Consider the following 18,026-nt stretch of genomic DNA (forward strand, 5'->3'; position numbering starts at 1 on the left):
AATTCAAATAAAGACAGAAATTCTTGTCCATAATGCAAGAAGACAATAATTGAATTGGGCGTAATTCTAGAGGAAAAACATTCTGCAAAAGTATATTGGTCTAATGGGTAGGTTTGCCATGGACCATAATTGTCTCTCCTACTGTTCTACTGCCTATCCATGTATTCATAATATTAGATAGCAACAACAACAACACAATCAATGGGGTAATGCTGTCTGAGAGGCTAACCTCAGGGCAACACACCCTTTGAAAATTCCACCACACTTCAGCTAGTTGATGAATGAATGAATAAATCATACAACAAATAATAACATATTCTATTGATACATATGCATATTTTTTTTGCCATTTTAGCCTGTCATTATGGGAACTAGAGTTGTTGAAGATAAAAAAAATCTGTCTTTTGCTTTCTATATCTTTACAATGGCTAAGACTTGAGATTTTACAAAAAAAAAATATGCCCATTTAACTAATAAATGGAAATGAAACCCCAGTAAATTCCAGGTTTTCTGCAACAGCTAATCCGGAAGTGGACTGGAACTTTGGCTCGATAGGGGGATGTCAGTTGAAATCACAGACCTGGCAACCCTACTGACTATTGCACCTTGAGCTGTAACCGCTGGTACTTAAAACGCCTTATCTTTAACAGCAGTGAACGACGTTGAACGCGGACAGCCCCGCTACTCTTCACTCAGCTCTTCGTATAAAGCTGCGGATGGAAACGGAGAGAAACTGGTGACAGCAGCGTGGCCAGCGATGTCAGGCAGGTAAAAACTGCGTGATTGGAGCCGCTGAGATGAGCGACAGAGCCGAGATGAGAGGGCCCGTAACCCGCCGGAGGAGGACGACCATCTCCGGCGGTGGCAGCGGAGTAGTCAGCGTCAAACAAGCCAACGGCAGCAAGGAGCACGACGCTGGGGAGAAGCCCCCACAGTATCCCGCTAAAGTCAAAACAGACGAGGTGTCCAGGCATGCAAGTAACAACGGGAAGGTGGACAGGCAGACGGGGGTGTCAGGGCAGCAGCAGCCGCCGCTCACAAACACTCCGAGGAGACAGAGGAGCGCGGTGGAAGATATCAACGAGAGACTCAGGTAACCGTTAATTTAAAAAAAGACGTAAATTCACTCCAACGACACGTACGCAAACTATAGGTTACTGAAATGTCACGAACAAGCTGCTTTTCATATTAACATTAAAGGTTGTCTTCATTTAGTTATAAAATGTGCCGTTTAGCCAGAGGTTGCTGTAAAATATGCGTTTCTTTGTGATTTAAGCTAATTAGTTGCCCTGTTTTCACCGGGCGTTAGCCTGTGAGCATTAGTGGGGCCACTCTACAGGTTTAAGTACAGAAAAGCAGCATGCTGTCACTTCTATTATGTTATATTTTCGTTGTGGATTAAACTGTTGCTCTGTCTATAAAAAGTCAGGAAATGATGAAAAACATGTTCAGTGTTTCCCAAAGCCCATGAGCCAAATGTCCTGTTGGATACCTTCCATGTCCAACACCTTCCTTTACCTTTATTACCAACATGTTAGTGGCATGTTGCTGGTATTTGTTTGGTCTCAGCAAAGAACAAACTGCCACAGCTGGTGGTGTCATGAAGTTGAGGCTGCAATGTAGTCTTTGTATAAGAATTGCAATTTTGTACAAACAAGCCTATTTAGAAATCAAGGCCATACATGATAGGTAGGTAAAAACAGCATAATGTTAATATCTGTTGACGTTGTACAACCTGCTTTGCATGAATAATGAAGTACAAGTAAAAGTACAAGTATTGATGATCATAGTGATTAAAACAAGGTGATTTCAGCAGTGTTTCCTCACATGACAAGAGGGGTAGCTGTTAGTTTGGATAGAAGGCGTGTCTAGAGAATAGGTAACAGGTATGAGTGAGAACAGGCATTATGAGAGAAGACACAATAGCCTGACCCTTACCCTGAACATAACCATTCATTTCATGGTAACGTGGCCTCTTGTCCAGATATGTCTTCATCTTTGAAAACATGCATTTCTGGTGTAAAGATAGGTATCTGGAGGGACACTGCAAGCAAGCGTGCTGGAAAAAAAATATTGTAATCCTTTTATTGGAGTCTTGCCAACTAGATGAGGCATATGTGTGTAGTGTCACTTCTCTTCATATGCTTTTGCAATACTGCGCTTGCTGACTACGTCTCTGCTTGCACGTTCTTCTGCTGGTGTATGTTTTGACACTCGCAGAGGAAGCCCTGCTCTTCTTCCTGTCTTCAAATGCCCCTTCACTCAAGCCACTCCCATCTCCTCACCTCATCTTCCTGTCCATGTCTCTCTCTCTAACACAGTGTTAACTCCCATCTTATTTTTCTGTCCTGTTTCTCTCCTCTTTGGACTTTTCCCTCTGCTTCTCTTCCATCCACTCTTCTGGACTTTCTGTAGTTCCTTCTTCTCCTCCTCCCTTCTCATCTCCTCATCTCCTCATCTTTGCTCTGTTGACTCTCTGTCATGTATGGTTGTGTAAAAAATCTTGCCTGATGAATTGCCGCAGTTTTCACAATACCCTTTGGACAATGGGGTCAATACCTTTAACCTACATTTTTACAACTCTTTTCATGGTCTGGTGCAGTTCTAGGAACAATCATTAGACTACTGGATGTGATTCATTTTTTTAAAAAAGCGGCAGCACTAGAAAATAATTTATACCCCAGCTTTGGGTTTCTTAATTCCTGTTAAGTGCTCTACAGCTGAGAGGTCTAGGAGAGTAAGTGCATCAAACAAACCAAAGATTGAAAAAACACACAGTTAATAAATAAAAGTACCAGAATGTTTCAGGTCTTCATCACTGTCATGTCAAATTAGTAAAATGTGTCATTTGTGAAATTGTGTCTTACCATGTTGCTCAGTACACCCCCACTCTAAATCATTGGTGAGCTAACCATGAGTCACTATGAGTTGTCACTTTGAATCATGCAGCCTCCTTCAAACCAAGCACAAATACTGTCATCAAAATACAAAATCAATCCAGGTTCTCTTCATGATAACACCTTTAGTCATGTTGAATTTCAAGATGCAATTGAATGGCTCCTTAACAGAGGTTTGAGGGTGAGGGGTGTAATCAGTGGTTTCATCTCTGAGATTATGGAGACAAACAGGCAGGAAGGAATGTGAAGAGTTTGATGTACCCTAAAAATCAGTCATCTGTTGACTTTTTGCTTGCCCTGCAGCTGTCACGTCCTCCAGGAGTCTCTCTTGAGCTCAGCCAGTGGCTACAGCAACTACAGAGGAATCCTCAACTGGTGTGTTGTCATGCTGGTGAGTAGAACTACATGCACTGTAAGGTCTGTGCAACATGACAATATAGTGTATATATTGTGTGATGATAGAAAACCATCTATCATTTCATATTATCCTCTGACGTTTATTTCATTGCGTTCCAAGTCACACTTTTTGCTGCAGTATTTTTCAAAAATATGATGGTAACAGTGGATATGACACAGAAGGAGGTAGTTTAGAACAGGAGAAGGACAAAACGAGGAGCTCGTACCTAAAAAACATTCTGCTTCCATGTGGTTATTTTGTATAAACAATTCATTTATTGAATTTACAGAAAATGTGCTACATCGTGATATGTTTCTTTATCCGGTTATGAAATGACCTATATCAGAATATGAGATTTTGGTCATATCGCACAGCCCCATGCACTGTGACTCCCAAAACTGTATAGCAGTAGACCTTGACGTCACTGAATATTCCCCCTCTTGGCATTTGAATGTTTGTGGAGCGAGAAAATGAGTCACAAGCACTGAATGAAAACAGGAACTCATGCAGTTTATCATTTTCTCTTTTATGTCTTGGCTTAGCCTCAAAGAATTGTCTGTGGCTTTTCTTGTACGTAAACATATCTGTTGTATTACACACTCAGAGATTTGAGTTATTACTCTTAACCAATTGCATATCATCCTCTTTGTCTCTCTCTCTCTCACACACACAAACAGATATACAGTAAATAAAACAACCACAATAACAAACTACCAGCACATTCTAAATGCTGCATGAGTGCGTTTGGAAGTTGCTTTAACACAAAAGCAGAAGTGCCAGCCCACACTTGTGCAGTACACATCCTCCAGGGATTTTGAGTTGAACCTGTTATTGTCTCTAAAACTTGTCTGTGAGAAGTCTGATAAGTCGCTTTTTGTGTTATCTCTCGTCTCACAAATAGATTCACCACATGCATGCACAGTTGCGTGCTTATGGCCTTGTTTGCCATTTTCCTGTGCTCATTCTGTTCTCAAGTCATTTTCAGGGTGTTCTGGTATACCTGCAGTGAATATCCTATGGATTGACATACAGTGATCATACATTGAGAGCACAGATGAAGGAAAATCACATATATAATTTCAGCAGAGTAATTTTCTATCATCCCTCAGTCACAAGCGTGAGATGGAAAGCAAGAAGCATCTGCGAACAAATACAAATATTAAGAGCTGCATTTTTAGTGTCTTTAATGATTTGACCCATATCCATCATGTAGTGTTACATCGCTTTATTTTTAAATCCTCGTTTTAATAGTCATGCGTCTTAATGGATTATAACATCACTTACATGCCTGATGGATGTTTTCTTACAGAATCTTTTGAGTCAGTCGCTTGACCAGTGAAGTTGTTCCTCATTCTGAAATACTAAAATAAGACACGAGACTAAAAGATTAATCTTCTAGCATGGATGTTTTTATTAATAATCCTGAAAAAAGCCTGTGTAGGCATGACAGTTTGTGCTTACAAATCTTAAGCTTGCTAGTATGATCTAAGAAAGGTCGCTTGAACCAGAAGCTGCTTGCAAATAGATATAAGAGAAGCACTCAGTATGACAAGAAAATAAACTAGCTCCTGTTAAAACAGCTGAAACGCTATAATAAAATGTAGGCACATACTGCACACATGTACTGCTGCTGCTGTTGTAGACAGTGTTGAAGATGCAGTAGAAAATAGCCCAGTTTCAGGATGTACTATGGTTGCCATGATGAGTGAGTTTTCCTCTGTGGTTTTAGCTGTGGCATCTCAAACTCTTGCAGCTAAGCCAAATAGCAACATGGAGGTCAGGGTTAAATTAAGGTAGAAAAATCCCACAGTCTCTGTTCAAGCTGCAGTAGAACTATCACAGTCATATCACAGTTAAATGTCCCCCCTGTGCCGAGGTCACTTCAGGACAAATGAACTTTTGGATTTTTTTCCAAAGGCTGAATTCAAATGTGTGTCTCCAAAGGCCCCCTGCAGTGCCTCTGAACATCCACTCTCTGTTTTTGATGAGCGTGGAGGATACAAATATCTAGTTAGCCCTAATCCTAATGAAATTGAAATGGACAGACTATAAATAGAGCTCTATACATGTGTAAGTGCATGTTTCTGTGTGTGCACACACATGCATGCTTTGCATGTGTGGATCTACATGTACTGTACTTGCATGATTGCATGCACAAGGATTATTGTGTGTGCCTTCGTTTGGTTACAATATATAGTGTCTGTGAAGGTTTGTGTACACGTGTTACTGTGTATGTGTGCACGTGTATGTGCATGTGTGTATATTTGTGGACTTTTCTAAATCGAGCCTAATTTTGCAGTTCTGTGACAGGATTAATCCCATCTTTGAAAGTTTGTATTGCCGTGACGACCACGTCCTCTACTTTGTGGTCACCAGGGACAGTTGACACTGCTCGGTTCAGACCGTTTTTAGGAAGCCTTCAGGATTAGACTGTAAGAGTGTGAAGTGGAACCACAGAGTCTTGAGTGTGTACAGTGCAGGCTGGTGTGTGTGTGTGTGTTTGCGCATGGGTGCGTGTGTGCGTGCGTGTGTCTGTGTGTACATGTAGAAGCTTAGTTGTGTAATTTGTCCTCGATAAGCAGGACGGTCGGCTAAATTCCTAAAATGTCAGCTCCAGGAGAACGTGTTTCTAGAGATGGGAGATTAGATGTGTTACCATCACTTTTACACTCAATGCTGAAAACAACTGTTTACAATATTACTGATTCAATTCATGCACAACCTTAAAATATGGTTGGAAACCAACCAAAAAGATGGTTGGCAAAATAATTTAAATCCACTAGTTGCCTTCTGAACAGCTAATTTTAAGTCCCCTAAAGTACATGTGAAGTTACGTGCACACGTTAGTTCTTGTTGAACGAGACTTTCTCCAGTTGTTTTGGAGAGTTAGTAAAGTTTGAGGCTGCATGCTTCACTGATGTTTCCATGTGGTAACTAGGGAATCCATGCGGGGACTTTGACCTTATTCTGATGAATTTGGTCTTCCAAAATCTTTGTGTTTCCTGTAATGATTCCCATGAAACAAGTGCCCAGTCCACTGCAGGCATACAACACATTAACAAACACAGTCTTTCAAGCAACGTTCACCTCTTTGTGAAACACATAGATTATAAATATGAATATAAAGGATATTACTGCAGGGGCTCAGGAGCACTTCATAAAACTGTTGTCAGTAAACACAGTTTGTTTGTGAACGACCACTCTGTCAAACCATTGCCGGTAAACATAATTCATTTGCAAATGATTGCATTCTGTTTTCATTTAGGTTTTACTCAGCATCCCATTTTTTTTTCTGGAATGTGAGTTGTACATCTATGCTGGTGAGCCAACAAAAAGATTGTTGTTTCTGGATGATAGAAAGATGTCGTCATAAATTGAAGATATTTGGCATAAGGCATAATGTTGATCCTTGACAAGCAAAAATCATCCCAAGATGTGGAACAAACCATCACTGTTCCCTCTGATGTGAAGCCAAACAGACCATGTGAATTGAAATGACCACAGGCTGATAGGGACTGTGCATAGCAAAGCAAAACATTACAGTACCAGCTGCAAATTTGTTATCACCAAAACTACCAATGCGGTTAAAACATGGATGAGCATCAGAAATGAATTGCTAATTTGTTTTGTTGGTCTTTCTACAATGTTTTTTGGACTATGAATACAGACTTCTGACTAGTTATATAGGCACAGAACATACAGTACGTGTATGTGAGTGTTCATCTGGCTGACATCAACTATAGTCTTTGCTGTGTGTTGAAGGAAATCCTTTAATAAAAGACCTGGAGAAAGGCAAAATGTTTGATTGCTCGATCTTTTGTTGGCATGAGTTCTCTCAGGTCAGCTTTGTGTCATGTGTCAATGTTCAGCCAACACGAGCTCATTCTAATTTTAAACTTACCATCCATCAAATCTGAGACATCTCTGCTATCCACATAGAGACATTTGTTATTCAAAATTTACAAAAAAAAACAGTGTTAATGTCCAATCATTATGTTTTATCACTGAAGGAATTGTAAATGATTAGAAAGAGATTTAGACAGGAAAATGAGTTCAGCTCAGAGTATAAATATTCCAATCTAGAAGAAAACTGTCAGATGTGGCTCAACAAATCAAAAAGAAAGACATTCAGTTTTAAATGATTCAGTATAGATTTTCCATCCATTTTAAAAAAATAATGTTGGCATTGAGATATGACCCAAATTTACTGAAGCATTGACATCACAATTACTGCCAAGTTTGTAATATTGCCTATATTTAACAGAATTACAAAGGTCTGCATGCAAAAATATGAAAAATGGCAATAAGAAAACTGCATGTAATCAAATTTGTTTGTTAAAATAACTACCTTGTAATCAAACTATGTAATGACAGTTACAAGATAACATTCCTGAGTTTGAGCAATGAGTATTTGACAGGGTGTGCATAACATTGACAAAACCATGACATTATACTCTTCATAAACATGAAAGAATCTGGATGAATGTTTATGACTATTGTCATTCAGTGTTGTTTGATCAATTAACCCTAACCCCATTAAAAATGACATAATTGACTGAATGACACACAATAACATCAGTTATAAACATTCATAAAGACTCCGTCATGCTCATGACATGTCATGGTTATGCACAGTGCACACCCCTTCAAATAAAGTGATACTGAGCAATGCAATGGATAACCGATTACAAATAGCAGAAAAACTTTCTAACTGCAATTAATAGTGTACCGCTGGACAGAAACGGTTCTTTAACGAAGCAGCCAGGGTTCAGTGAATTAAACCCCCTGCTGAAATGTCTTTGAGTAAGACAACAAATTCCCGCCAACTCCAGAGTGTTATTCTGTATCTAACTTTGACCCTTGACTGTACAAAATTAGATTTTAATATTGCAAAATCACATCTTGCAATGCTCTCTGTAAACACTGTGTACAGGCTCGTGTCTCAATAATCGTGTGCTACCTTATGGTCCCCTCTTGTCCATGCTGAAGGTTACTAAGGCAGAGGTTACTGGTTTGGACAAAAGACATAGTTGAATCAACCACAGTGGGGCTCTTGGCAGTCCAGTGGGCTGAGGTGCAACAAGCCACATAATCACTATATCATGACCTTATTGTGTATCATATCCTCATTGTCCTCATTATCTTAACTGTTTCTCTAACTCGTGTACTGAACACACCTTAAAAATTATCCATGCATTATACATGCAAGACATATACAGTGTTTAAGTGTCTGATTAGTTTTATCTCGGAGAAGCTCAGATAACTGATGGCTGAGATAAAGCTAGACTCGGACCTTGAGCTTTAATACATATAATACAGTAATAAACTTAACTTTACTTGACACTTTATAACAGAGTGAGCAGCAGCAGGGTGTGACAGTAACATGTTGGTAAACTGTATGAAACCGATCTGATATTTGCAGTCATTTAAACGGTGTGTATACCTGTGTGGGAGTAATTGTCTAAAGTGACAGTTGTTTGTGAAAGGAACCAGCTTGTTCCTGTTCTTGTTTTGCACAATAACTCACTCAACAAGTACAAACGCATTGAAACCAGCAGACTAATCATGAACAGAGCTGTGGGCAAAAAAAAAGATAAGCCAAATTTATAGCAGAGGGCTAAAAATATGTGTAGCTGGTAAACAAAGGGCAGATTCACCCTTTTTGATACTGTGAACTGTGCTCATTATCCCATATTTGCTGTTTTGTCCTGTCTTTCAGGTGCTGAGTAATGCACGCCTCTTCTTGGAGAACATTATAAAGTAAGTATGCACCCACACACAAACTTACATTTATGTAATGCACTGTATATACACAAGCCAAGTTACACAACTGGCCGACTTCCTTCTCACCACCACTCCATATTTCATGACATCACATTACATGAATTTGTTGCATTTGTTACAGGGGCTGCATAACACCACAAATTGAAAGTGCAGCTTCTGAACAACTAGAAGTGTGTTCAGTGCGACAGTACAAGAGCTTTGTTTGTTGACATAAATAACTGTCAGCATGGTGTGTCCAGGCATAGTTTGAAAAATTCTACACTAAAATTAGACAGCAATATGCATACAGTTTCTTTGTTAGCTTACAATCTTTGGGGTTTCACCTGACTGTGATACTCCTTGAGATAACATTAACCACACCAAACATATACCTGACTGCACCACTCTCTAACCTTAAACTAAACATCACATCACCATTTTAAACTTTATATCTAAACATATGCATTTTTAAATGAGGTATCTATATTTTCACTTCACCTCTCTTCCCTCATCAAGGTATGGTATCTTGGTGGACCCTATTCAAGTAGTGTCTCTCTTCTTGAAGGACCCCTATAGCTGGCCAGCAGCTTGCCTCATCATTGGTATGTTGCATCTATTTTAAGGCCTCAGTGTTGTCTAAACAGATGGTGAATGCCTTTCAGCTATTTGCTCTGACCTACTCTGACCTTATGATTGATGTTCAAGTTGAACTGGGTAACAAGTGTTGTATTTGTATTGTACTTCAATCAGGAAACATTGGTTTCTATCACGGTAACAGGAAGTGCTGTTTGTAATAAAATGTGTTTTACAGCCTTTCGTGTCCCAGGTGGCTGATCTGATACGGCTTGAGGAGCCAGATTCTCAAAGATAGCATATTGAAGCATTGTTAGTGTGAGTTTTTCTGTTGATTATTCTAGCACAGTTGTTATTGATTATTCATTCTTATTTTACCTAAAGAAGGCTGACACCTCACTCATTCTTTTCCGGCAACAACTGGCTTTATCAATGCAGTAAAACAAGTCAATACTAAGGTGAATAAACATAGCTGTCCTCTGCAGGGATAGGCTCTGACCCACATTAGAACAATTGATCTGAACAAAATGTTGAACTATTATAGCACCTGAAGCTCGCCACAGCCAACTCGAGACAAAATCAGCATTCACCACCAGTTTCTCTATCTCTGTTTCTGTGTTGTGTCTTTGAGAAATAACATAAAGTCAGCCTACTGTAGTCACATCTGTGTGTTGCTGTAGCTCATGTATGTTGTTTGTCTGCTCTGTTTCAGTGTCTAATGTGTTCATCTTAGCCGCCTTGTACACAGAGCGCCGTCTGGCTGTGGTGAGTACTGATAATGATTTGCATGAGGCGACACAAATTTGCCTTGATCTTATGACCCAAAATGCAACAATTGTGGATACTGCAAACCAATTCTTCAATTCAAGTTGATTTCTACTGTGCAATCCTTGTTTATAAATTGCTATAAACCTTTGACCTCACCTTTGTTTGGATCCCAAACAATCTGTGAAGAGAGTGTAGGTTTGTTTTTGGTCTGTCATTCAGGGACCTCCCGTTAAAGATGTTTGCCTGAAACAGGTGCTTTGACATCCTGGAGTGTACACAATAAATCCTGCCCTGCTTTTATCTGTGTTAATAACAGCACTCCTGGTTGAGATTAGATCACATATGATGTAAACCACTTCTGACGAATGGAAATGCATTACATCTAATGTCGTTTCTCTAGCTACAGGTGCGAATAATGAATGTATATCTACAAGTGTTTTACAATCACAAAGCTCTTCTGTTTTTCTCTCATCGTTCTTAGGGTACCATTTCTGAAATGACCGGACTGATTCTTCATATTTTCAACCTGGCATCCCTGTTGATCTTTCCTTCATGTACTGTGCTCACTGTGACCTCCATGACCCCAGGTACACACTAAATATATTCATGTTTACATGCTATTGTTATGAGACATACATAAATCATTTTTAAAGAGAATGAATGCATGTGCATATTTAAATGCTGGCACAATATGGGTCTGCTGCATCAGACTTTAAAATTGTCACTGATGCAAATAGTCATGAGTTTAAAAACTATTGAGATGTTTAGTCCCCATAATGCAAATTATTACATTTTGGATGAAGACTAGGGTAAGGGTTGGGGTGAAGTTATGGAAACATGACTGTGTGTCTGTGTTTGTGTGTGTCAGTGGGTGGTGTGCTCTCCCTAGGAATCTACACAGTGCTCCTCCTCAAGCTGTACTCCTACCAAGACACCAACAGGTGGTGTAGAGAAATCAGACAAGCGAAAGCCAAGAGACTAACACGATCATACTCGTGTAAGTATATCAACACACACACAAATGGTCTATGTTATCTAGCAGGCACACACACATCAAGCACATTACAAGGGCAAAGCTATGAAGTGCTCCTCAGCCAGGCGCTCAGCCAACCCCAGAGTCAGCACTAACAGCAAGCCTAACTTGGCTAAGTAAAGGTTTAAAAACTGATTCATACACACAAACATCAGTGCAGATTTTACAGGATTCTATTATTTTTTGATTCATTACTAAGCTGCTACTACCCTCTAGTGGGGACAAGACAAACTGATGCTTTTGTCTCACACACACTGGCAGAGATGTTGTGTGCCTTGAACCTGTTGTGTTTTGATGCTATTTTAATCCTAAATGCAACTCGATGACTTTATCTTCTCACTGTAGGAGCTGAGGTAAACAGGCAACACACAGAGAAATCTTTAGAATCTTTAAATCTCTAGACTTTGGTGTTGTGGAAAACATCAATTTGGTATTTAATAAAATGAGCTTGTGAGACTGAAAGTACCATCTCGGTTTCTGTGTGTGTATGTGTGCTTCAGGTCCGTCTGTGGCCCAGTCCAATGGTTCAGCAGTTCATACCCATGTCTCTTATCCAGGCAACCTCACCCACAGAGGTAACCATGACAGCCATGACCCATGGAGATAAACAGCTCAGTTTTCTAATGAAACATGTTCATGATAAATTAATATATTGTTTCTTTCTGTGTCTTTAGACATGTACTACTTTATCTTTGCCCCAACTCTCTGCTACCAGCTCAACTTCCCGCGGTCACCTCGAATACGTAAACGGTTCCTGATGAGAAGACTTTTTGAAATGGTGAGAGGGGACACACACACACACACACCTTTAGCATATGTTGTTGGAAACTGAGATCATTGGAAACGAAACAGACATGCATGTTAACATTTTGGGATTTTGACTCGCTATCTCTTGTAGCTCTTCTTCATGCAGCTGTTGGTGGGATTGATACAGCAGGTATGTTGATCATTAACATGACTGAAATCACGCAGAGAAGCATTCAGGATGCACTCTCTATGCATACACACACACTGAATCGAAGGTTCAACAGGAAGTTACTTATCGTGGAAATAGTTTTTAAATCTGTTTTTCACCACACAAGCAGTGCAAACTACAGTTTTCATTTGTGTCTTCCAGTGGATGGTTCCCACAATACAGAACTCAATGAAACCGTTCCAGGTGTGTATGCACGCACACACACGCACACGCACACACTTCATTTATTTTACCTTGCATATAATATGTCTATTTTCTCACAGCCTCTCCGACAACCTCTGCCCATAGACTAGTTAAGGGAAAAACACAGATAACAAAGAAGAACCATTGTTTATGTCTCTCACAGGAAATGGACTTTTCTAGGATGGTGGAGCGCCTCCTAAAGTTAGCTGTGAGTACAGTGACATACGTTGCGCTGCACACATAATTATGTCCCGTCATAACCATAATATAAATGCAAAAAAACCCTCTTATCTGTTAATCTGACATATTGAACCAGATATGATGACTGTCTCACATGTGTATTGTAGAACACAACCATAGCCATACCAACCTAGATACCTTTCCTAACTTCTCCCTTGACCCTTGTCTCCTCTATCCTCTCCTCTCCTCTCCTCACCTCTCTTGTCCTCTCCTCACCTCTCCTCTCCCAGGTCCCGAATCATCTAATATGGTTAATATTCTTCTATTGGTTTTTCCATTCTTCTTTGAACTTTGTGGCAGAGCTGCTGCAGTTTGGAGACAGAGAGTTCTACAAAGACTGGTGGTGAGTAGAGGGAGCATCCAGTCACACAATTACAGGTGCAGTTGTGCACATACATACAGTATGCATATGCATAAGTAACCATGTGTCACAAATCACAGAAATAAAAGCATAGTGTATTTATGAAAATATGTAGCCATCATTCAGAACACCAAATAGTCTTGCAGTTTAATTGTCCTGTTAACTGTTCTACTTTTGTTAATTTTAGGAACTCTGAAACTGTCACATATTTCTGGGCCAACTGGAATATCCCAGTTCACAAATGGTGCCTGAGGTGAGCACCAGACTTTCTATAATCGTGTTTTTTTCAGTATTTTTCAACATGAAGTTTTGGTTGGTAGTCTGTATGAAATAAAATCCAAAGTACAACAGTAAAGATACTAAGGTGTGGACGGCCATTAATTTGGCGATATTTTCAGCCAGAGTTAAGAGCAAGATGAGTGCGATTTTATCAAGTGTGGGAGCTTGATCATGTGTCTTTGTGTGTCCCAGACACTTCTATAAGCCGATGTTGAGGAAGGGGATCAACAAGTTTATGGCTCAAACCGCCGTCTTCCTGGTGTCTGCCTTCTTCCATGAGGTAAAGCAACAGCATTCATCCCTCTATGTGGCATGAAGCACTATTAAAGTCTACATATCTGCAAATTGACTTTACTTAATGTCTCTACATGAAAAGCTCTTTTGTAGACAGTTGTTTTCATTTATTTTATTGATGGCAACAATTCACAAAATAATGTAAATACTGTCAAATTAGCACTTACTATTTTACACTACACCTCAACACAAATTCAAAGTGTTTGAAACACACTGAAAACACAATGAAGAACTGAAGAAAAATGCATATCTATTCTACTGATGTGTGGCTTGCAAGTTGACTTACAAGTCAAAATGTAGGCCTGTCACAATTATTACATAATTGTCTGGTCACGATTTAGTTGGGACGCTGTGTACAACATAAATAAATATAATGTGATAATTGGCTAATCCCTTTTGACAAAGACGATATATTTAAGGTTTTACCCCATCAGCTTCATTGTTTTTTGTAAATATCTGCTTATTCTGAATTTGATGCAGCAACACGTTTCAAACAAGTTGGGACAGGAGCAACAAAAGACTGGGAAAGTTGTGGAATGCTCCAAACATTCTGGCTTATGCTATAATAGTGGCATTAAATTAACAGAAAAAGATGATTGTTAATCACAATTATCTGTATGACAAATTAATTCTCAGCTAAAATTTCATGATAGTGACAGTCCTCACCAAAACAAAAAAAAAAAAAAAAAGATTGCACCTGAGTTATCAGTGAGCAGTTTTCCCTCCTCACATTTGCACATTGAATACATTCTGAAAACACAGTTTGGTCTCCTGTATTTCTCTCTTTGCTCCTCAGTACCTGGTGAGTGTTCCTCTGAAGATGTTCAGACTGTGGGCCTTTATGGGAATGATGGCTCAGGTAACATATGTTGAACTGTCCATGTCTTTAACTCCCTCTCCTCCCACACACACACACGAACACAGTTTGACCTCTGAACTATCATCTCCTCAGGTTCCTCTGGCTTTGTTTGTGAGTCGTTTCCTGAATGGAAACTATGGCAATGCTGCTGTGTGGATCTCACTCATCATTGGCCAGCCTGTCGCTGTGTTGATGTATGTCCATGACTACTATGTCATTCATTACGGGGGCACTACATAGTGGTGGACAAACACACACATGCTCCCACAGTCACATGTGCACATGCGAACGCACACACACACACACGCGAACGCGCGCACACACACACGCGAACGCGCGCGCGCGCACACACACACACACACACACACACCAGCCTGCAGGACAACTCAGTGAGTGAATGCAGATCAAGCTAAGGTGACTATAATAGGAAGCCCTGATAATATGAAGCTGTCAGTAAACACCAGGAGTTGACTTCATGATCTTTGCACTAACGAGAAATGTACCACACAATGTCAGGAATTTATTCTAACCACAGAAGAAGTGCTTGGTTTAAAGAGCTATTCCACTTTACATACCTTTGTAGTCAGCCTCCAGTATTAGCAAGTCTCTGGACCTACAGTCAGCAGCCACTCTGAATACTAGTATCCGGCATTGGGCGTTTCAACTTTACACACGTGATGCTGGACCCAGAGTGAAATAGCACTCAGATCTCTGTTATTGGAATTGATCCCTCACCGTTAGATATGTTAGATGTAAGATTTATCTTAAATAAATGTGTGGTGCTATGGTTTCCTACAGTGGCTAATCCTGATGTGGTGGAAAAACTGTTTGTAAGCAGGCACTTCTCGAGTATCGCAAAGCGCACACACCTTCCTGTGCAACAAATATGAACCATTGCAGAGCGAGCACAAGCCAGGACTGGATCCTGTCTCCCTAGAGCCGATGTGAAAATGTTGTTTCTAAACCTGTGGTTGTGAAGTCACTTTTTACTTCAAAGGCAACAGAGAAACTATGAAGCCAGATAAACAGTTTCTTTCTACAATCTTAGGCTTAAAAATCCACTTAACAGTTTAGGATGTCTCCACATCTTCAAATTGACCATAGTAACAATTTCTTTTCTTTTTTTTTTTTTACATGTATTCTGTGTATACGTGTATCCTATAACTCTCTTTTTGATGCAATGAAGTCATTGAACAGAAATTTATAGCAAAAGGATTTGTTCAACAAACATAATCAAAGGCAGAAAACTGAAGACTGTGAAGGATGGAGGAAGATAAAAAGTGAAGGAGAAACAGTAAAAGGCTGTTTTTGTGACCTTATTTGTACAGTCATGGACCTCCAGGCAGCCTCTCCTCCAGTTCTTCATCTTCTAACAACATCAATGAACGCTCTTACTGTAACAGTTCATGCTAAAGGTGTGTTGTTTGCCTTGGCTTTGTCTTTTTTGTGTGTTGCATTTGACCTTTCAGGTTTATTTTATATAACTGTGTGCCGGTATGACTGTCTGCAGTTATGTTGTGCCATCTTGAAATTCTAATTTATGCTGTTTTATTTTAATGATTTAATGCAGTAGTTGATTTACTGTGAACCAATGAATGTGCACTTTAAAGAAATGCATGCTGTCGACTAAAGCAATAGATTTCTCTGAATGTATTCTTTAAGTTATATAAATCGTACAAGGAAAATGTCCTGTTAAAATAATAATTTGTATGTTTTGTAATTTGCTTGTTGACAATGTGTTCTCATAGGTTTGTTTCAAAGTAAAACAGCAGCTGCAGCGATCATAAGAGTTTCAAACAGCCTTTTCATGCCAGAGGTTTTTTCAGGATTTAAATTCTAAAGAGTCTGTTTCTTGGTTTGACCTGATTTGAAAGTTATTAGAGCCTGAAGCTGTTAATGTGGATGTCAATGTGGAGATTGCCATAAGTACGAAAAGATGTTCTGTTATTTAACTTCTTATGTTTTAATATGCTTTCCAAATACACAATGACAGTTCACTAAACCTGTACAATGTGGGCCTTTTTTTCTTTAAAGATTTGTCCTCTTTTTTTTCCCCCCTATTGACCACAATTCAGGGACACTGTTGTTAAATTATAACACAACAAAAGACTGTGTTCACATTCCTTACTGAAATTTCTAAGTGCCTGCTGGAAAAATATGCTTAAACTCAAATGTCAAACATTATACCAATAGTTTTATGTAGAGGGCAAAAACTTTCAGAAATTTCCATACCTTATTCTAAGATTCACAATTCATTTATATGTGGTATCTTTAAATATTTGGGAACCGAAGACTTACTGCCTTTACTTCAAATTATTGTCCAAATTTAATGTAACCCTTTAAGCAGCATCACATTTTTGAAGTGCTAATTTTTGAAAGCAGTAATGTTTTACCTTGATATTTTGGAAGCGAGCCTTATGTAAAAGTCATGCATAAATCTTATCATGTTATTGGTATTTCAGTGCACAAATGGCAGCTTTAATATCTATTAGTCTGACCTCTGTTTATCAACAAATGTGACCCAGTTTCAGATCTGTGTGAGTTTTATAAACTGAGCATTGGTGAATGCAAGAAATTGGTTCAGTCGGTTTTTGTTTTGTTTTTTTATAAAGACTGAGCCCCTGAGTTTTACTCCTAAAGCAGCAGATGTAGCAACAATATCTTGACTACTATATTGCGAGCTAATCTATTTCAATGCTAAGAGCTGCAGCTATGTGGGCTTCGCAAAATACAAAATGTGCGTTTCAGTGCATTCTTTTTAGTTTGGCGCAAAGACTAAAACACTAAACATCTGAAACTAATTAAGTATTCAATGGTAAACAGGAGGACTCAAATAATCAAACCACGTGAATACAAATTTATAACAAGTTACTCTTTTTTTGTTATTCTCATAACTCTCCTGTGATAATGGATTTACGTATTCAGTTATTTCTGCCTTGATTTTTGTGTGATTTCTTAAAAATGGAAAATAGGAAGTGACGGAGTTGACGCTTGAGATGGAGCAATTAAAACTCTTCTGAGAATATGTGGCATCTTCCCACAACTCATTTGTTCTGTGTTATTTTGTTGACCTGAAGCCTAGCACTTCCTGTTTCCACATTATCACTGCACTGAATCTGCTCTTGGAATGAGATGCAGCTTTAAGTTGAACTGCTTTTTAAGAGTTAATCTTGTTTGTGGATGACTGTGTGATGCAATATGTAGTAAAATGAATGTATTACTGATCTGTTCATTCTGTATACAGAAATCCAAAGTTTAACAAAGATTATATGTTTTGGGAAGTCAAATCATTTTCATAGCCCTTTCTCTTGAAATTACTTGTGTTGTTTGATAAAGATTATTTATATTTGATGAATGGATTTGTCTGTTTCTTTGTATTTTTAAAAACAGTGGAGTATCCTGA

General features: G+C 39.0%; 1 protein-coding gene across 1 annotated transcript; it reads left to right on the top strand.

Annotated features, from left to right (window-relative positions):
• The first annotated feature begins 596 nt into the window (after window positions 1-596).
• On the top strand, window positions 597-17,974 carry dgat1a (diacylglycerol O-acyltransferase 1a). The gene is made up of 17 exons (XM_041955744.1): window positions 597-1,093; window positions 3,201-3,288; window positions 9,014-9,054; window positions 9,574-9,659; window positions 10,343-10,395; window positions 10,880-10,985; window positions 11,267-11,395; window positions 11,932-12,006; window positions 12,106-12,209; window positions 12,330-12,368; window positions 12,549-12,590; window positions 12,754-12,798; window positions 13,061-13,173; window positions 13,379-13,444; window positions 13,663-13,750; window positions 14,561-14,623; window positions 14,717-17,974. Exons 1-17 carry the CDS (start codon window positions 798-800, stop codon window positions 14,861-14,863), a joined length of 1,581 nt encoding a protein of 526 aa, XP_041811678.1. The 5' UTR covers window positions 597-797; the 3' UTR covers window positions 14,864-17,974.
• The last annotated feature ends 52 nt before the right edge of the window (window positions 17,975-18,026 follow it).

Source organism: Chelmon rostratus, chromosome 16 (assembly GCF_017976325.1).
Source record: "Chelmon rostratus isolate fCheRos1 chromosome 16, fCheRos1.pri, whole genome shotgun sequence".
In the NCBI taxonomy this organism is placed as follows: domain Eukaryota; kingdom Metazoa; phylum Chordata; class Actinopteri; order Chaetodontiformes; family Chaetodontidae; genus Chelmon; species Chelmon rostratus.

Excerpts from the sequence above, each read along its gene's own strand:
- dgat1a (XM_041955744.1), top strand. The coding sequence starts at position 798 with ATGAGCGACAGAGCCGAGATGAGAGGGCCCGTAACCCGCCGGAGGAGG. Across the intron at positions 1,094-3,200 it reads GATATCAACGAGAGACTCAG|CTGTCACGTCCTCCAGGAGT; the intron begins GTAACCGTTAAT and ends CTTGCCCTGCAG. Across the intron at positions 12,591-12,753 it reads ACTCAATGAAACCGTTCCAG|GAAATGGACTTTTCTAGGAT; the intron begins GTGTGTATGCAC and ends TGTCTCTCACAG.